Source organism: Indicator indicator, chromosome 23 (assembly GCF_027791375.1).
Source record: "Indicator indicator isolate 239-I01 chromosome 23, UM_Iind_1.1, whole genome shotgun sequence".
In the NCBI taxonomy this organism is placed as follows: domain Eukaryota; kingdom Metazoa; phylum Chordata; class Aves; order Piciformes; family Indicatoridae; genus Indicator; species Indicator indicator.
The window spans coordinates 9,562,015-9,583,264 of NC_072032.1; the positions used below are offsets into that span (position 1 = coordinate 9,562,015).

At 37.1% G+C, this 21,250-nt stretch overlaps 1 protein-coding gene across 2 annotated transcripts in view; it reads left to right on the forward strand.

Moving 5' to 3' along the window:
• The window catches only part of JAKMIP1 (janus kinase and microtubule interacting protein 1), a 64,515-nt gene that overhangs the window by 32,064 nt on the left and 11,201 nt on the right, over positions 1 to 21,250 (forward strand). Inside the window, exons 11-18 of one of the 2 annotated variants that reach the window (XM_054391597.1) lie at positions 1,777 to 1,839; positions 3,002 to 3,100; positions 6,255 to 6,356; positions 8,605 to 8,658; positions 9,700 to 9,765; positions 11,931 to 11,999; positions 13,303 to 13,380; positions 14,929 to 15,132. In XM_054391597.1, coding sequence (XP_054247572.1) covers positions 1,777 to 1,839; positions 3,002 to 3,100; positions 6,255 to 6,356; positions 8,605 to 8,658; positions 9,700 to 9,765; positions 11,931 to 11,999; positions 13,303 to 13,380; positions 14,929 to 15,132 — 735 coding nt within the window. Of the gene's footprint in view, positions 1 to 1,776; positions 1,840 to 3,001; positions 3,213 to 6,254; positions 6,357 to 8,604; positions 8,659 to 9,699; positions 9,766 to 11,930; positions 12,000 to 13,302; positions 13,381 to 14,928; positions 15,133 to 21,250 lie in introns of those variants that run through there. The other variant, XM_054391598.1, reaches the window with a different exon arrangement.

The following is a 21,250-nucleotide window of genomic DNA, read 5'->3' on the forward strand; positions in this document are numbered from 1 at the left end:
AGAATTCTCCTAGATGTAAAATATAATAATCCATTTCTGCAAGGTCCATTGAGGTGCATACGTTAAAAAACTTTATATTAAGGGAAGAAATGCTAATAAGGTTTTAATAGTGTAATTAATAAATCTCAAAATATTGCAGTATATAATGTGGTAGATGGATTTAGTGTTTTTTGAGTCCTCGGCTCTTGCAGTGACCTTGTGTGCATATAAGCAGAGGTTCATGGGAGTTAAAGTTTTCTCAGAAGACTCAGTTGAGGTTCATCAAGAACGACACAAAAGCTAATTATCAACAGGGCAAATTAATGTGTGAACTGGAGTAGTTGAACCTGTAGGTCTGCTGTAACTGTTGAACCTGCCTTTTACCATCTGTGTGTGTTGGGCTATCCACACTGTCTGTGTGGGCAACTCTGTTCCTTGACCTTAGTGAAATCCTAGTTCACTGCTGAACTGGATATAGAGTTTTAGTGTTAACATTTCTTCCATTTCCAAAGTTCTTGACAAATGTTCTGCCTTCTCAGTACTCAGTATCTTATTCTTAGCATGATGCTTAAAACATCATAACGTTGCCTACTCTGCATGGAACTTAAAAAACACTTATGCATTCTTGAATCTGAATGGGACAAGAAGAAAGAGTAGTAGCATATAAAATTCTAGTGGACAATAGGTAGGAAAACTAACTTTATTTTTTTTTTAAATTATTATTGCAATTGGAGTAAATATTATCATGATTTAGATTTCTTTGGTTGCACTTCAAGGCTGGTTAATGGTCAGGGATATTCAGATTTCATTAATTTCTTGTGCAGCATCAGTGTCCAAGCACCTTGCTGACAAAGCATCAGCCTTAATACTTTAGTAAAGACATTTACATTTTAAATAAGTTTCTTTTTTTTCCTGAGAAAATAATTTGATCTAGAGTTAATACAGCATATTAAATGTTGGATATTGTGTTATTAAACTTATTTAACAGATGGGAGCTAGGTTATGTGAATACTTTTCTCTAAAGAGAGAACACAGTGAAATTGGCTGTTAATAATCCATTAAGTCTGAATGTCCAGCTATGGCTGGCAGTGAGATTTTGTAACCTACGTTTTTAAAAGGATATTTGGTGAGGCCTTTTGAAAGCATGGGAAAAAAAAAAAAAAACTAAAAGAAAAGATCAGCTTTGGAACAAGAGATCAAATGGAAATACAGCTTTCAAATTGATATCACTTCCCTTTGTACATAGGCTTGAATTCCTAACCACAAACAGGGTCTGTCAGCCTAATTCTTACACTTTTAGCAGAGGGGTACCACTGAAGCTGATTTTTCTGTCATTTGTGGTAGTTAAACATTTTTCTTCCTGTTCTTCACTGGAATTTGCATTAAACCACTCCAAATGGGATGACTTTGCAAGAACGTTCCTAACTCTTTGCAATGGAAAGAAGTAGTTTTGAGTTAAGCTGACTAAATAAATGTTTTCAAAATGACATAAAGTATCATATAACAGCTTGGACCCACAATTGCTCTGTGTAAAGATTTTAATGTATATGCTGAGGTGGAACATATCAGGAAGCAAGAGATTCAGTTTCAGGAAAAGACAAGAACTTTTGTTTTCTCTATAGTTTAATATGATGTTTTTCCTTGAGATATTTATGATAGCTTTATTTTTCCGCTGTGTGGCCATTTTGCTATTTGAATGTACAGTGATGTCTGAAATCTAACTATTGTGGTCATTCATTTGTCCTATTTAACAGTATAATATCATTTATATCTTTTTAATCCCCTTCTTTCCCATAGGATTCAAAATGGGTAGAAGAAAAGCAGCTGTTAATCAGAACAAATCAGGAATTACTAGAGAAGGTGCGTGTTCAGAATCTGGGAATATTTTCACTATTGCTGCTCTTTATCACGAAAGAATGTTAAAAGTACTAAGTACTGGAATATCAAAAGGAAAGTTGCTTGCTTTGTTTCCCTCCAGTAAGAGATATTTGGATGAAAATCTCTGATCAACATAACAATATAGTTTTGTACCCTTTGGGAATGGAAGCTGCTCTTTACTGTGGAACTACATATTGTGTAGCCAGCAGTAGAAGTGGCTGATGCTTCTAGTGTCCAAAAAAATACAGTTTCACAGTTATGGAAAGACTATTACTGCCTGATTACTAATAAAATTGCCTGCTCCCTTCCTTCCATATCCCATTTTTTAGTTTTCCACACACCCAAATTAATATTCATTAAGATTGCTGTATTATTCTTTGTCTGAGATACTCAGAGCTGAGCATCCTCCTTGTTCTGCATTGATAGGGAACGTTAGCTAGTGCTGAGCAAATCAAAGAATTATTTTTGTCAATTAGTAGCTTAATATTAATATAATAATAATAATAAGATAACTGAAGAAAAGTTCAAGACTAGAAGTAGCTACAGTCAGACCTAATTTATTCAGGCACTCACATGGGTATCATAAGCACTATAGTACATTATGGTAGGTGTTACACTTCTATTTAGTTTTATACAAATAAAAAGATCACCCAGTCCAGCTAGACAGTAGACCAAAGCTATTAGTTAGCATAACAAATAATCAGGTTTTAATTTCTATTTTGTCATTGTTAGCACACCAAACACAAATCTGGAAGATTAAAAAATTCCTGTGTTATTATCTTTCATATATCTTAAAGAAGAGATGTGTAGTTATGTAAAGACAATGAGAACCCTCTACCCAAATATTAATATAATCCACTCTCACTTTTAAAAGAAAGTTTGTACTGCTTAACTTATTTAGATATAATATTTATATCAATTTTCACTTCTGGATTACTATTTTAAGAGAACATTGATCATTTTCGGCTGGCCCTTCTCACAAATACTTTTTTGATTTAATATTCCTTCTTTATCTCCAAAACACAGCCCAACAGCTAATGAGAAACAGAAATAATTAGATTTTATCTAAACCCCTGACCCATAACACTGTACAGTATCATTTCCCTTGCTTACAGTGTGTTATGATGTTGTGTTTGTCTTACAGATTTACAGAATGGAACAAGAAGAGAACCAGCTGAAGAATGAGATGCAAGATGCAAAAGACCAGAATGAGCTGTTAGAATTCAGAGTGCTAGAGCTTGAAGTAAGAGATTCTCTCTGTTGCAAACTCTCAAATGGAGCAGAAATTATGTTTGAACCCAAGCTGAAATTCCTGTAAAGATTACTGATGTCTGGTGCATGTTTAAGGGAAATCACTTAGGTATCTATTTTTTAAATGCTGTATCTTGGGATAATGAAATTGATGCCACTGCCTTAATGTGTTTTGGAGAGAGTGCCCACTAATGTTTATAAAGATGTAATATAGCTAATATATATATTGCATATAGTTTGTTTTCCATCTAATAAAATATTTTGGTTTGCAATATTTTGCCTTTTTTTATTTGTTTCATTTCCATAACTGCTCCTTTCCTGCATGTAAAATCACTTGGTATGTACCCTGTAGCCTTGGTTGGCATTGTTGAAATTAACACACCTTCTCACTTCTTGCATGCAGTGGTCTGACTAAGGATCTGACACATCCATCACATCAAAGTATGATTGCTTTTAATTACATCCATTTAAGATTGGCAACATTAATATGAAGTAAAAATATCTTAAAAGAACACATTTTGACAGCAGCTTTGAAAGAATTTTTGTCTTACCAAAATCCATTTTCTGATGGGATAAAGTGGTCATGAACTGGAAGTAAGTGGCCTCAGGCAATTTAAAAAAAAAAAAAAGGAAAAAAAATCTCTGAGAATGTCAAAGTTCAAGTGGTGAAGAACAAGTAACAGCTTCTGTACATGAAAGTAGTGTGTTACTCATAGCAAACAAATTCCATACTTTGCATAAAGGAAAAAACAGCAAAATTATTTGTTAATAACGACTTGAACAAGTAGCCTGTGACTACAGCAGAAAGCAATGTTTCTCATCATCTTGTATATGAGGCCCATGTCAAATCCAGTGACATTCAACTAGCTGTGTGTGGTGCCCAGTTGTCACACAGTCCTACTGCCTGATAACACACTCTTCAGTTTCAAATATCATCAGCATTCTTAACACCATTTTGAATAAACTCTCCAGAAAACCTGTCATTGTCACTCCTCCATAATTTTCATCCCTGAGCACGTTTCACCCAAGATCTTGGCATGTGTACCTTCTCTGATAAGGATGAAAATGTCATGTCCTCCTGTGATGTGGATGTTCTACTCTTTGTCTTTCACATTTCTTAATCCTTTCTAAATCCTTTATCAACTGTATATTTGGATGTCATAGTCCATTATATTAAAAGTTTAGGCTGTTGGAATTTCAGTAAGTGTTCAGAAAAATAAACACACTTTTTAATACATATTTTTATATTTTATTAAGCAACTGTAAAGTAAAATACTGAACAATTTAGCATTTGAATCGACAGACAGGCCAAGAACTACTTCTTAAAGTGTATTCTTAGAAGCAAAACACTCCAAAAAAAAAATTCTTTAAGAAAGTGCTTCAATACATCCTTCATGAATGTATTTTTCACGTGGAAGAATCACATGAAAAATAGCTCAGTGTGATGTGTCAAGTTTTCTCATGTGCCAGATACTTAAAGATGTTGTTTCACAGAATAACAATGGAAGTATTTTTGTGTGATTGCAAGAAAAGATCTTTCCTTAGTAGGCAAGCATGTAGGCACAAATGTGACTGGCATGTGAATGCATTAGTAAAACCATGAATGCTTCTGGTGATCGAGGCAGTATTTTTTGAGAGCAATTAAATTAATGTTATTAAAATCAGGCTAGAGTAGAAAAACAAGCATTTGGTTACCATTTAATGTAAGCAGGTGTGTTTAATGCAATAGTAACGGCATATTTTAATTTTTTTTTTAAAAATCTGAAATGGTTAATGCATTTTGGAGAAAAAAAAAAAGAACTTCTTGTTTTAGGTTACAAAAGCTAAGCCATTTAAGCCTATTTCAAAATGAAGCTGTTAATACAAATATATCAAATAGAGCTGATGAGAGGGGAAAATGTGTAGAGTACAGAGATTTTTTTTTTTTTTTTCTACATTGTAGTTTCAAATTAAGCCTAGGCTAGTTAATGACCAGGACTTGCCATGCTTTGTAGCTTGGTTAAGTGAATCTATGCAACTCACTTGCAATATCATTAGAGGTTGGAAGGGACCTCAGGAGATCATCAGGTCCACCCCCCTGCCAAAGCATCATCACTTAGGGTAGTAAATCTCAATTAAAGCATCTTTTTATTCTTTGTTACTACTTAGGGCAGTAAATATCAATTAAAGCATCTTATTTTGTGATTTCGAAAATGGGACAATGTGGTCACAGCATCTAAAATATTTACATTTCTTCATCATGTTGTCAGAAACTGAAGTTTTTGTTGCCAATGCCCCCTCTTGTAATCAGGAGAGGAAATGTGGTTTTCTTCACTTCTGTTCCCATGGCAATAGAGAATTCAGAGTCCAGTGCCTTCAATCCAATCATTTTCACAATCATATTAAAAATTAATTTAAGTGAAATAGCTTGTTTCTTTACTGTATTCCTGCCTTTTAAAGAAGTATAAAAGGTTGGTATTTTGAAGAAGCACATGGAAGTCAAGGAGATGGGCTGGATAAGTTTTAGAAATACTATACTTGTAGATAAATGGGAATTTATAATTTTTAGTTTTGGCACAAAGAAATGTGGAGTAGTGCTGCCTTTCAGCATATTCCAATATCTTGGGTTGTACAGTGAGTAGGACTGGGAATTTTATGTGCTCTATTAGAAAGGTCAAATGTAGAATAAACAGGGAGGAGATGTACAGCTTTCATTTTATTGAGAAAATCTTCAGTGCTACTACTATTTCATGATGGAGTTTAATTTTCTTTCCTGCATTTTCTTCTTTCTAAATTGTTCTCTGTTCCATGAAAGAAAGCAATAGTTAAGTAAGGTTTAGAACTGCAGGTTTATAGGGCTCCAGGCAGTAATTTGGCCAGTGTGCAAGGGTTGCTGCATCTAAGGAGCATCAGTTAGCCTTGCAGAAACTCTCTGTGCATGGAATCACTTGGAAGCTAATGCCATTCTTTGTGCTTAGCTATGGCCAAAATCCCTCCAATGTGGTGAAAGTGAGAGCCTGTGTGAGCCTGTGAAATGCCATGTATTTGGAATCTGAATAGGAATCTGTCTTTTTAATGTACAAGCATGTTTTGTGAAGGGGGTTAATATAGGTTTCCATATAATTGTATAATCATACTTGTTGTTTTTAACCAAAATCTTTCCTCAGGAGAGAGAACGAAGGTCGCCGGCATTTAATCTTCATATAACCACCTTCCCTGAAAACAATGGAAGTGCACTTCAACTATTCTGTCATCAGGAAGGAATAAAGGTATATGTAGAGCATTACTAACAGTTGGATGGCCAGGAACATTTTTGGAATGAGCAACCCAATATCCAAACATCTTTTTGCCATCTTGCTGTAGGGAAGAAAATCTCTCAAAATAAATATAGTAATAAATGATATTTTGAACTGGGGAAAGGGGTTTATAGGAATATGATCCAGTAGGTTGCCAATCTACTGGCAGTCTGCATTGCCAGTGGCAAATTGCATCTTGATTGGTCAATCAAGAAAATTTATATTTAATCTGGGGTACTGCAGTAAAAACATTGCAGGGAGGAACGTGGGTGTTGGTGTGATTCATCGTCAGGCTTACTACAGCACTTTGTTTTTAATATGAAATGCATTCATCTAAGGTTAGAATTAGGGCATTCACCTTCTATGTTACACCCAGTCTAGTGAAGCACCTATATATCTTGTTTGTTAAGTTACTTGTCTAGGCCAGGGCTTTGAAGCATGAGGTGCTTGATTCAAAGCTCATTCAAACAGGCGAAACTGATCAAGCACAAGGCAGACACTGGGGTCTCACTTGGTTAGCTCCTGCTGTGAGTAAGCAAGAATTGCCCTTCACTTCTGTCCTCCTTTGAGCTGGTTAGCAGTGCAAACTGATTTGCAAGCTGGTTCAGTTAAGGCTGAATTCAGCTTTGCTTTGTTAGTAATCTTGCACAGCAAGCCAGAGTAATTTCTCTATGAGTAACTGAAGTGGAATATCTGTGAGATATACTCCATACTAATCATTTATTCTTGTGTTTGTAGCTGTGTTTACAAGCACTCTTATAGAAGGCTACCCAGTGCCTTAATAAACACAATACTATCTGCATTGTGGGAACAAACTGAAATTGTGGGCTGCATATTATTAAGGAGCTGAGTAGTTTAAAAGAAGAAAAGGTTAAAATGTGATTCTTACCTGCAGGTTTGGTTGGGTAGTCATTTCCCAAACCCATACCAAAGCCATCAGTGGGCATGTTACCTTTCAGGTAGAGCTGTCATGGGATGCCAGACCTGCCTTTTAGCTTATCTGCTATTCTAGTTTGCATGTTGACTGTGGCAGGTATCATTTACCAAGATCTAGAATTAAGAGGTTTTTCCATTGCCTTCTGTTGCATTCCTAAACAGGTGGATTTTTTCAATCTGCCTTTCAGTTCACTTACCTGGAAGCAGAGGCATTCATCTAAAATGGGCATGCTGAAATTGTTGATTTTTGATACATTGTCAGCATCTTTCAAATTGTTAGCCAACAGTAGCAAATTAGATTCCAGAAGGAAGCAAAATCCATTTTGCTTCTAAAAGTCTGTATATCATGGAAATAAATTAATTAGAATGAGTATTTCTGGCTCAATACATGAAAAGAACTTGCATGTCTTACTGGATTCCGTTCTTCACCAGTGTAACTGATCAGCTAAAGAAATTTCCATTCACCATCATCAGTGCTGATCATAATCAATAGTTCTGTTTTTATCACTGATCCAAACACAAGTGGGTGTTAAGCTCTGCATCATTCTAAAATTATTAATGTGCTCTGTTAAATAACTGAGGTAACATTTGGAGACACTGCTGAAGTGTTTGGGAAGACAGGGAGGGGACTTCTCAGTATAGACCAACTTCAACACAACACTTTGTTCTTTTGTTTTGGAGCCAGGATGGACTAATTTGTAGATTCTCTCCCATATCTGTGTCTGGTCTTTGGGAAATCTTTAATTTCTTACTAGGCTTTCCTCACTGGAGTCTGTTAGCTGATAGTGTTTGGAGGAGTGTGCTGAGCCCACCATGCATATTCCTTCCTTCCACTCTCAAGCTGATTTGAAACCATTCTTCTTTTTTTTTTTTTCCAACAAAGAAAGTAAAAACCAAACACACAACAAGACTTCTTCACAATTCTTTCACTCATATTCTGTCATTTTGACTTCTGTAGCTTGATGTGTTTGATGCTCCACTTCAAACCAGTCCTTTAAGCCTGTTTATCAGTTTTGATCTGCCATCTGCATACATCAGCAGGATGGTAAATGTGAATGGCAGAGGAATCTTCTGCCTTCATACGCAGATCCAGTTTGCTTGCTATAATCAAGAGTGACATTTGGTTTTGTCTCTGGAAGTATCAATAACGCTTTGGGAATTGTGATGCAAAACTAATATTTCACTAATTTACATTTCAAGTCTTTTTGCACGAAGCAGTGAACAAAGGATACATTGAAATGTGGCACATAAAAACTGTGTGAACTGTGTTGAACATGTTTTTCAGGATGTGAACATATCTGAGCTTATGAAGAAACTAGATATTCTTGGAGATAATGGGGTAACAATTTTTAAATTTCAAATACATCTCTTAATTTTTGGTTATTTTAAAGCTTTTTTTTTTCCCTTTCCCCCCCAGCAGAAAGTAACATTCAAGAGAATGCACAGAGTGATTTTTGTATGCCTATATTTGTGTGAACAGTATGAATGGTTAGGTACTATTATCACAAACTGAAAAGGAAATCTTTCAGTTAAACTGATGCTAGTGAAAAGTGGATTTTCTCAAGATAAGATCTGATCTTGGCTGAATGATGTTGAAAAAAGACACTGTAGTAGGTAGAAGGGAAAGATATAAAACAAGCTAGGGGAGAAAAATGCCAAAATCAAAGTCAAATCAAGTTATTCCTGAATTTTTCCTCTTCAGGAGTAGTAGTATAACCTGCCAAGGGTGCCTCTGCCAGGGGAGGATTAGCTGGGAGAAAGGTCAAGGATAATTGGTTCCCTTTCTTCCTCTGTATCACAAATGCAGCATAAAATTTTGATTATGACGTTTGGGAACAAACATCCACAGAGCTGGATCCACTTTAAAGGTAGCTTTAACATTTTGAGGTCTTTATAGCACTAGGTGTAAGCTCTGGATTTATTTTTCATGTTGCAGGTTCTGTGGAGGTTGGTTCTTGGTTCTATTATACTTGCTCTTTCTTTGCATTTTTTTTATCAGTAGGAAGTCTGTCAGTGAGATGCATGAAGGGGAGAGTCACTTGTTGCAGGGCTATAGTCCAATGAACAGGCATTTTTCTGTCTAGAAAGAAAAGAAAAAAGAAAAAAAGAAAAAAAAAAGAAGAAAGAATTTCTAAATCCCTGACAAAAGACACATAGCTTTCATTAATTAATGAACTGTTGCAAAAGTAGTTTGGAGTGGTGTACTGAAATAGAGTGGCTTAGTTTTTAACACTTTCAACCATGGGATCCTTTCTGGGCATGTTTGTAAAATGCTGAATATTATAACTGATTAATTCTTTAAAGTGCAGTTAAAATTTAATGCATGCACTGAAGGATGAGTTTCCAATCCAATTTAAAATGCATCTTTTTTGTATTTTAGAATTTGAGAAACGAAGAACAGGTTGCAATAATTCAAGCTGGGACTGTGCTTTCCCTTTGTGAAAAGGTAGAATTCAGTAAAGATTTTTTTTCTGTGCCTAAAGACTGATCATGTCTTCTAAAGTATCACACACAGTGCTCCCAGGGAAGCATGGCTTTTCTGTTGAGGTCATCTGGATTGGAGCATGTAATCATCCTTGCATGATTATTGGGATTGTGATGTCTTGAGATAAAATCAAATTTAGAACAGAAACCAAATTTAGAAATAAAATCACCCTTTGGAGAGATCCCCTTAGAATAAAGTACTAAAAAGCCACTTAAAAGAGCCTTTTAAACCAATTTTTAATTACAGAGAGACTATGTGTATAAATAAAGATAACATTTAGACCTAAGAAAGGCTCACCAAGAAGCTTTGTCCTTTCTTTTCATAGGTTTCTATTAAACCTTCCCTAGATGCATTTTTGAAATTCAGAATCAGAACTTTAAAACTGAAATTTGAGCATCTTGTAATAATTGCTTTAGTTGGTATCATTTTGATAATCTACTTATCTAAATGTTGCAAAGTAGATCACCTGTGCCCCTCTAGTTCTGGAAAGGCTTACAGGTATAGGTGGATCAGACTCAACTTTCAGTTTTGCATATCACTCATACCTTCAAAAGAAAGCAGACCTCTAATTTTTACCAATAACCCTTCATTTGCAAATAACGAGGGTAGCTGTGAGGACTTCCCATGTTGATTTCAAGGGTTCAGAATGTTCCCTGTCTTGCTGAATCCAGTGAGGCTTATCTTCAGTCTGTCATCTTTTAAATGAAGAAAACAAAGGCGATGAAAATAGAATCACTGGGAAATACAATGTTCCTGGTCACTTTTTTTCTGCTCTATACAAGGTAAACCCACTAAATAGGTAAAACAACTTTCCTTTTTCAGCCAGGAGCTTCTTAAAGAGTTTAAATTCCAGAAGGGTGAAGGTGCTTATTTCTAAGCTTATGTTTGCAGATTTCCTGTCTTTAGAAAAAAAAAATTAATACATCATTAACTCACGAAAACCCTAAGTTCAAAAGGTTGTTGTAATGGTCACCAAAAGAATTAAAGTAGTTAGGAGTGATCTGGTGTTAGCAAGAAAAACATTTGAGGAAAGTGATAATTATCAGTGGCAAAGCTCCAGCTGGTCTTAACAGGAGGTGGAGCTACAAAAAGAAGAATTAGTCTAAACTACACTTTCTGTAAGTTGGTCATTGATCCCTATTGTAGAACAATGAGGAAAAGAAGTATTTCAGAACTGAGCCATTCCCATCCATTCCAATAAACTTAAATGCTGAATATTAATATTATCCTTGTGATAATAATTGACAATAATTTAGCAAGGACCCTCTATCCATGGATTTTGCTATTACAATATGAAATGTGGAATGCAATGAGCCATCCTTCTTCATTCTGATTGTTTTGAGCATCACTGGAACAGTAAGGGATTCATCGTACCAACTGCATGAATTTCCATCTGTCTGTCTGTTTTATTGTTCTCTCTACAGTAGTGATGTTTCAGAAGTGAGCTTCTTCCCATGAGAGGTGCAGCAAACTATACAAAATGAAGGACTGAGTTTGCCAGTCTTGCAGGAAGCAGGTTTTTCCTAATGCCCAACCTAAATCTCCCCTGGTGCAACTTGGGACCATTTCCTCTTGTTCTATCACCCGATGCTAGTGAGAAGAGAACAGCCCCCACCTGGATCCAATCTCCTTTCAGGGAGTTGTAGAGGCCAATGAGGTCTTCCCTCAGCCTTCTCTTCTCCAGACTAAATAACCCCAGTTTCTTCAGCTGCTCTTCCCCAGACCTGTTCTCCAGATCCTTCCCCAGCTTTGTTGTCCTTCTCTGAGCATGCTTCAGCACCTCAATGTCCTTCTTAGAGTGAGGGGCCAGTCACAGGCTGATTTTGCTTTTTTGACCTAAGCCTATTTTGTGCCTTGAATTTTACAAAGGAAGAAAACTTTAATTTATTGTAGGAAAATAATTCCACTTGTTAGTCTTAAGTATGTTTCTGTAGTCCTCTATCCTGTCTGTGTTTTCACAGCCTGCTTATTCTTGTGTTAGTTCAAAATGAGATAATATGGAGGAATGCAGATGCATGGCAGTGTTGGCAAGAAGCTTGCAAAATATTTGATGCAAATTTTCTGAAATCTGCAGTTTATTCTTCTTCTTTTTTGTCTACTCTGGATTTTTCCTGCCCTCTTCTTAGTGGTTAAAACAGATAGAAGGGACAGAAGCTGCACTGACACAGAAGATGTTAGACCTGGAGAATGAAAAGGTAAGGAATGATAACTACAAATAAAATTCACTTAGCTAAAGCTCATCTCAGGAGAACATGCATGAACTTCATCACAGGTTGATTTACTCTCCTCATCTGCTTAACATATGTAGGCGAGAGATTTCTAGAATAATCTATTGCTTATGTTCTTTGGGGTGGGAAGGAATCATCAAATCTGTATAGAACAATAGCAAAATATATACAAATTAGGACATGAAGGCATAACTTTAGAGAGCAGCGTGAAATTGTCTTTGTGCTTTCTCCATGTATCAGTTTCTTTGGCAATAGCCTTGTCTTTAATTTTGGGTTCTTGTTATCAAAACTGTCAAGGATATTCCTTTGCTCTCTGGCATTCAGCTTCTAGACAAGCTGTAAAGACCTCTTACTGAGGATGACCTTTCTTTCCCCAAGGTCTTCATGCTTAAAGACAGAATGTCTTCTCAAAAGCAGTTCTGTTTTGCATGACAAACTCAGTGCTATGCTGTTCTTATTTCTCCATATGTTGGACAGAGTTTTGGAGTGATTATCTGGTCGTATTGTTTTACCATGCATGCTGTGCTTTACAAACACAAAAATTGCTTTACAAACACCGATTAATCCTCACCACACCTTTCACAGGTAGATAAGTAGTCATCATTACATTCATCTTAAAGAATGGGAAACTGAGGCGGTGAGGTTAAGTGATTTGCCCAGGGCCACTGAAGGAGTGTGTATTTGGGCCACAATGAAAAAAAAAAATGTGCTCAGGCTGTGTTCTCTGTTGAGTGTAGCCTATCATACTGGTTGGATTTTACATAGGTATGATTCTTTCTACGTTTAATATTGGATCCCAGCTGTGGCTCTGCATGTTCTTGTTCCCTTCCTAGAAGAACAGACTGGATAACACAGATTAGGATTTGCTCCGTGATTTCCTTAAGGCTACACATTGGTTATTTTCAGAAAAGCCATAAACTGCCCTCACTTGTGTTTGTCTCTTCCCTCCTCTTTCCTTGCCTTGTGCAAGATATGGCTGTTGGCCCATATGCATGAACGTTTTCATTTACCCTATGTGCACTTCTGCTAGGTCAAGGCAGTTTGCTCACTGTGGTAGAGGTCAATGCTTTCTAAGTACAACTCTTTAATATGATAATACATATTTTAAGCTCTAATACTGTAAAAAATCCATCCCTAGGATGAATATGGTCATTGACTATAGACTTTCTTTTGCTTTCAAGTGGAAAGCTCACATAAAACGATGACATTTATGATTCTTCACGAATTAGGATCAAAACCAAACACTCCCTTGTTTTTTATTATTGCTCAGGACCTGTTCAGTAAACAGAAGGGTTATTTAGAGGAAGAACTCGACTACAGGAAGCAAGCTCTGGACCAGGCATACATGGTAGGAAAAGAACAGTCATTAAATTTCAATGTTTGAAGAGATTTGATGAAATATGATTGTTGTTTTGTCCTTTAATTATAAATAGAATTCTGTTTTAGTTGATTCTTTCTACCAGACTAGGAAGCCAAGTGTTACTTAAATGGAGACTTAGGAAATGAATGGTAGCATTTACAAATCTAATGTTTTTGCCTTGCATTTTTTTATTCTGAAATATGTGAATATCTTATTAGTACGTCTGAAACAGGAAGAGCTGGTTAGTGTGTGCACAAGACTATGACTGCTAAAATACACTGGAAGTTACTTTAGGACTTTTCCAATATTGCTTTCCCCTAAGCATTTGTAAACATTACTGCTGGTAACCTATCCTAATTTGGGAATGCCTGTTCTTCTTATGCAATTCCTTCCTGTGCAGTCCTATCCAACCTTACCCTTCCTGGTTTGCAAGAGGGAAGCTGCAACCTTGTCTTTGCTCAGAATTATCTAGGAACTGGTAAAAGTGCACACCCAGCTTTGCCACAAGTGAGACTTCAGGGAATCAAAATGTAATAGCCTGAAGAATTGTTTATGCATTGTAAATATTTCTTATGGAGAAGATGTCTCCAGAAAACAATTGAGGTCTACTGCTCAGAGCAGATAACAGAGAGAAGCAAGCAGGCTCTATTTCTAGCACTCTGACCTTGGGCAAGCCATTTAACCTCTCTGTGCAGCTCTTTATGCATCACTAATATGGATAGAATTACCTACTTCACAAAGGTGTTATGAGGGCTAAGGGGATATTGTCAGATGCTCTTGATCCAAATATTGTCATTCTGGATGCTGCTTTTTAATAGGATTATACTAACCCCAGTAATTAGGGAAACAGCCATGATTCTTCTCTTTTCTCTTTGGAATACAACTCTCCATATGACTGTGAGGTTCTCTTGTGCTCTCTGCTTTGCAAAGTACTACAGTTTTGATCAGTGCATCAGAATCTACTTAGGAATCTGGCAAATGGCAAGAGACTGATGAGGAATTAGTGTATGCCAGGGTAAAAATGTTCCTCTCTACATTGCTTGTAGCAACTTGGAACTCAGAATGTGACATAGACTTTGAGCATGGATGGCAATACAGTAGGGCCAGAGAGAAAGAGACACTAAAGTTTCTGTTGGTTGCAGTACTCCCCGTGAGATTTTTGGTTTAGAGAGTGTCTGAACTATTCAGTTGAAGAGAATCTGATGGTTTGCATTAATTTTGTAATGTTCAGTATCAGATGTTGGGGGTTCATTATCTACTGAGCACAGACCTATCATGTGAATCTTTCTTAAAGAGAAGAAATCTAGCATTTACTAGAATGGGAAGCATTGCCTGGGTATAACTCAGTGGCAGGAGGCTACGTGCACTCTGTGTGGAATGCTCCTCACTGCTCACGACTGCTGCTTTCTGTCTACCTGTCTGTGTCCGTCCTTCCCTCCTGCTTTGCTTGCTAGCCTTCTCCTCTAGCTGTTGTTGGGTCGTTTGCCTGCTGAATTCAAATGGCAGCCTGTCTGTATGTGATTTGGGTTGCATTAGAAAATCCAGGAGCTGGAAGCCACGCTGTATAATGCCCTGCAGCAGGATCCAGGACGGCGGGCGAGCGAGTCCCTGACCGAAGCGCAGAGGGAGGATTTGCGAGCTGCAGTGGAGAAGGTGCGGCGGCAGATCCTGAGGCAGAGCCGGGAGTTTGACAGCCAGATCCTGCATGAGCGAATGGAACTGCTGCAGCAGGCACAGCAGGTAAACCTGGTTCTCTCTCGTGCCCCCTCGTTGGTGTTACCTCTGTGGTTGCCACCACTGCCCATACAACAGCATCGCTTTCCCCTCACCTTGTGGAGTGACACTCAGTCCGGTCTCTGTATTGCTCCCGTGTCAAGGAGGCGAGTGGTGTTAGGACCTGGTTGTGCTGGGCATGGTGCACACACGATACCAGTCACTGTCTCACTTCAAGGTCCTGTTGCACATCTGTTTCATGTGTGTACAGCCACACAGTCTTCCACAAACTGACTCCACGGGGAGCCTGTTGCAAGTTTCAATTAGAAAAAGCCAGAAGGAGGAAGGTTGTGGGAGTATAACACTCATATCTTAGGGGTAAGGCAAAAGCTGTACATATAGGAATATTTTTTTTTTTTATATTTTCCCCCACTTTTGTTTATTTTAGCTACTTGTGAAATATTTAATTTTTTTTTTATTCCTATTTTCAAACAGGAAGTCATAGGGAGTCTTTTCAGAGCCCATTTGCAAGTCTTCATGCCTTTAAATTAGTTTAGAAAAGCCTTGTCTGTTTAATCCCCTTCCTTAAGGACATACACTGTCAACTTGAATTCAGGCAAGTTCCAGGCAAGGGGGGTAATTATTGGCTGAAGAATTATTTGGCAGGATTTACAGTTTTTCTGTGCAAAATGTTCAGAGAAAGAAAATACCTACATGTCTTGAAGTGTTAATTATTCCTGGAGGAATAATTCTTCCTGAGGATTTTGATTCCTCTTCACAGTAACCTCTTGAATATGCAGCCAGATGTCTTCAATCTGGAGGACTTCCCTCCAGTTGCTCTCACCACTTGCTGTGCAAACCTGGAATCCACATGCTCTAAATGCCCAACTCTGCTGTGCAGATGTGTTCAGGATGTTACTCGTTCTGGGGTAGGAACTGCATTTAGATTAGTTCAAGCCTTTCTCTGTTCAGGTTGGCTTTGTAGGTGAATACAGTCCACAAGTGATGTAATGTACTGCCCCAGCACTGTTATCTTCATCTTTTGTCATCCTGCAGTGTTCAGAAATGCTTATGGTGCTAGAGCTGAGCTCTGACTTCCTGTAATTCTCCTTTCTCTCACTCCTTCACTGTGTTCCCTTGATTTGGAACAGGTAACATTAAGGTCAAGGGACAAGGAACAACTCTTGTTCTTAGCAGGCTCTAGAAGTGCCAGAGAGAGTACCTGCAGATGCTATATTAAATGAACCTCACTTTTCTTTTGCAAAGGTTGTGGTGTTAGCAAGTACCCAGTACACTTTATTCTGGTAGAACTGTGGCCTAGACCTGCCCATATCTGTACAGTCTGCAGCACCTTTACATTAGGGACCATCCTTTTTACTCTGAAGGGGAGATTATGGAGAGAGATACAAAAGCAGGATGGACCTGCAAGACATTCACAGAGAGTGTCCATGTTGTAATTACTCTCAAACTTTCCCTGAAAGAAAAACCATGTATTAAAGACTCAAAATTCTCTGATAGTCTGCAATGTTGAGCACTTCCAGAAGTTCTTTTTCTTTGTTCCATTACCTTCTGATCTGCCTGATTGGAGGTCTTAGAAAGAAAATTGTTTATCCTACAGGCTGGCTGCAGCCTGCAGTTTCTGTGTCAGACATACAGAGCAGGGGTTCAAGAAGAACTGGTGATGGAGAAGTTGAGTTTTCTCCCTCTGCATAAAAATGGTCCTTGAACATATTGCAGGGTGCAGAATTGGCAGTGAATGTGATGAACACTGCAGATAGGTCTTTAGGGTTTCTCACAGGTGAACTGCTTCAGGCAGGTACTTTAGTGATTTAGATTGTGAGGTGCTGGTTTTACAGAGCCTGTACAAGTTCCTCCTTGAGAATGTAGTGTCTGAAAAGAACAGGCATGTGCACAGGAGAGTGGGTGGACTGTTGTCCAGATGTGAATCTGTGCTGCTCTATTTGTGCTTCTTTGTCCAGGTATAAAGCCTGTGTTCTTAGCACTAGGTATTGACTTGGTTCTAGTGAAATAAATATATTTTAGGATGTCAGGCCATATTTTGCACTGGTAGGTCTCTTCCTCTGTATGGCCCCAGGTTATTACTGCTCATCAGTATAAAAATGGAACTGTTCATGTGTACCCACTGTGTGTTAAAGAACCCAGAGCTCCTTGGAGCCAAATGAGACAGCAAGCAGATATAACCAGAGACTAAGTCATGCAATGCTTCAGTTAAACCCAGAGTGCAACATGCATTCTGGGGTACAGCTCTTCAGCTGAAGCATGTTGGCAACACTCCCTTTAAGTCAGAGAAGGTGCTTTGATTTACACCATCCTCTCTATTTGGAGGAAGCAAAATATGTTAATTAAAAATCTGTCATGAGCAGCTTGTGATATTTGCTTCTAGCCATAGGATATGTGCAGTTCAACTGCTGTTCCTGCATATATTGCCATCAAAAATGTCTCAATGTGCTTTGCTGTTATTATAAGGTTTTTGTAAATCAGTGTCTGGTTTATTTTTAGTAGGGCTTCTTACAAAAGTAACCTTTGTGCTCTAGTCAGTGCAGTGCAATGACTTTTGTACACTTTGGATAATATGAAGATCATTACTAGCAGGTTGTGTTAAGAAGGATTTTTTTTTATATATGTATATATAACATGCTTTTCTAGAAAGAGAAAGAAATGTGTTGGTGTAGCTATATAAACCAGCTCTGAGGGGAAAAAAAAACAAACCACAACATTTCAAAAGGAGTGGTGGTACAATGTGTTTCTGAAGTAGTGGTATCAACTTCTTAATTAAGCAAACTAAAAACCAAGCAAACAAAAAAAACCCCAAACCACCCAATACGAAACATCCACACAGCATCACAGTTATATCACCTTACAAATAGGTTGTGACTGAAGTTAATAAATATTTAAAGATAAAATTATGAAATTAATAAATATTTAAAGGTCAAATTATGCTTTACATAAACCAAAGGGGATCTAACTTGAAATATGTTCCTGTTGGTTCAGCTGTAGCTGCTTTTGGAATAAGAAACTACGGAAAGTCATCAGAACCAGACACGACATTAGGATAGATTCAAATTGCACCTTGGGCAGTATTCAAACATGTACAAAAAAATTTAATAGAAATGGAGTTTATTCTGCTTCCATTTTAAGTTGTTTTAAATACAAAGAGAAGCTAGGAAATCCTTGAAGAGCAGCAGATTGACACACACACTCTGTTCCAAAAAGGTTTGCTGCCAATCAGAAAGGATATGAGAGACAGATTTTCTTAATGTAATCCAAGAGTTTCCCAGAGCAGTCTTATCTTTGAGTAAAAATGCAAGAAACAAGTGATTGAAAAGATCTCTTAGTCCATTGTGTCATCACAAAGGACTAAAACTTTTTCCTCTGAGCTACATTGTAGTACTGTACTAAATGTGTGTTTAACTTGGGTTAGAAATTGAGAGCTCAGTTTTTGCAGAGCAAACCGAACCATTATTTCAGTTCTAGACCTGAATATAATACATTTATGGAATGTTGAAGACATCAAATTCTGATTCTAAGTGTCTGGAAAATAGCTGTAAATGTTTTAACTATGTTTTCTTTTAAGTGCAGCATTTACCCTGTGACCAGGTTGGATTATTTATTAGTAATATAGTAACAATTATCCCTTTTTTGCCAGAACAAGGTGGGCTATCTTTTAAGAGAAAACAGGTATAATGCAAAACTTTATATGTCACTGCTACAGAGTAAATATGATGCTTTTTTTTTCATGGAAATCAAGGAAAAGTCAGATGCAGTGATGTTTTTCTTATTTCCTTTTTTTTTTTTTTTTTTAATCCTGGAATGTAAAAATATGAATATGGCATGAAACTGAGAAACACAAAACTAATTTCCTTGACTAAGTCTCTTCATTCTTATTTTTTTTTCTGACTTTAAGAGCCAAGTTATTACTGCATAAAGGTCAGACAAAGCTATTCCTCCCTGCTCTCTCATAGGTAGGACTTTTTTTTTCCACACTGGGTAGTTTGTTTACAAATTCATAGCTTTGGCTGTCACCATAAGATCATATGAACTTGGTCACTTGGAATATATATTTGGGGTTGTTGTTTATGTTCTGAGGGATTTTTTTCTTAAAACTGTAAGAATTTTTTTTTTCCTGACTCTAATTGACAATGTGATCTAGGAACCTGAGATTTGCCACTTGATGTAGTACAGATGTTCAGGTAAAGCTTGGATAAATCCAGCAGTTGTTCTGGTTCTCTTTGCTGTGTCATCTGTTATGGTTGATAGATCACCTATTTTTCACCCAAGGAGAATTATTAAGATTTAGTGTTAGACTGGAAAGGCTCCTGGGGGAGGGAGAAGGAAGGATGCTATGCTCAGTGTACCTCATTGACAGGCACAGCAGGTGTTGGCTCAAATTTGTCCTCTTTGGCACATTGCCTTTTGTCAGAGAGGACAAATTAAAGATATCACCTCCTCTGACATGTTGCCTTGTGCCAGAGAAGCTGGCTTGGTCCAAAACTCACAGCTTTGTCACAGAGGTATTACTACTACATATACTTGCACAATGCCAGCAGGGCAAAGTCTCAGATCATTTTACTTCCAAACCTATGTAGACACAATCTGCTTAATTTTGAGTCTGACTTGTCAAGGTGTTAGCAAAGGTCATTCCTAGCTATTTGCACACAACTGTGCACAAACATGAATACATAGGACAGTCAGTTATTCTTTTTTGTTGTTTTATTTTTTTTCCTATTACTGATGCTTACAGTGGAGAAATATTCTGTGCTTTTCTGTTCAACACACAATAGGTTACTGTTGATACTGTATTTTTTTTTTTTATATTCATGACTTGTTCTTAAAAGGCTGTAATATCATAGCTGCCAAACTATCCTCTATATTCATCAAGCCCAGCATGGCTAGGTTAATCACAGCTGACCTGTGGTATTGATTTGTCATGCAGGAGTGAATGCTGAGTCTTTCAAATCATTATTGCTGCTGTAATGACAGTATCACAAATAAACTTCTGTCATTTCCCCCACATGACATGCATGGCAGAGGAGAGTTAGCCTGGGTCATTTCTCTCTGTTTATCTCACAGTGTTTCCTTATGTGCATTTGCTGAATATTTAGGCTTTAGCTCAAACCATGGCTGCTCTGCTAACTCACTTAGCGATGCTGCTTGTCTGAGTAAGTGATGACAGCAAGACTGCTGTAATACCTACAAAATATACCTTAAAGGTCTGCTTTCTGTGTCCCAAACAAGGTGTGACTGAGGTTGCACCCAAGTTAAGAGCAACTGTGTGCCTTTAATATTAGAATTGAGAAAACTCTCAGCTGAAGTTTGAATGCTGAAATCCTCTCTGCAATCCTGAATGCCCTGTGTTTCTTAGGAAAGGCCAGTGGGATCTGAAGTCTCAGAAGTAGTGTTGTGAAGTTTGTTATAGAAGTGAAGATTAAATGCATTTCTGTACACAAAATTCATATGTATCTCATTATGATTGAATACAATTTTGTAGTTAAAATATCAGAATATGAAATAATCTAACTGTAATGATAAATAAATATTACATTATGCCTTTTTTTAAATTGCTGTTTTAATTTTTTTCCCAAATGAGTCTAGGGTATGAAGGGGTCAGTTTTAAGATCTTGAATGTGTTTCAGCTTCTGAGCTCAAATGAACTGAGAATAACCATTCTGTGTAGATATAAGGCTAATGTGGCTATAATTATTGGGTTTTTTTGCTAAAGAAAAGCAATAGAACTGTTGACATTTTTCTGTTAGTCATCAATGTATGATATTAATTTTAGAATCATAGAATAGATATAGACTATAGCATAGTCTATAGATATAGACTATAGCATAAATTGAAAGACTCTCAGTGTTTAAAAAAAAAGTAATAAGCAAGTTTGCTCATAAATATTAAGTCCTATTTTCATGTGTAGTCACTCAGTTTCAGCTCACAACTAATTATTTTAAGCTAAATACATTTACCAAATTCACTGACTTACTAATAAGACCGATGTGACTGAATCCATACTAACTTCCATGCTGAGAAAATGCATCAGTGCAGCTGCTAAAAAGTTCATTGTCCTCAGGAAGGCAAATAAAGAAACTAGAAATAATGAAGATTAACAAGAGCAATTCTCCTACTT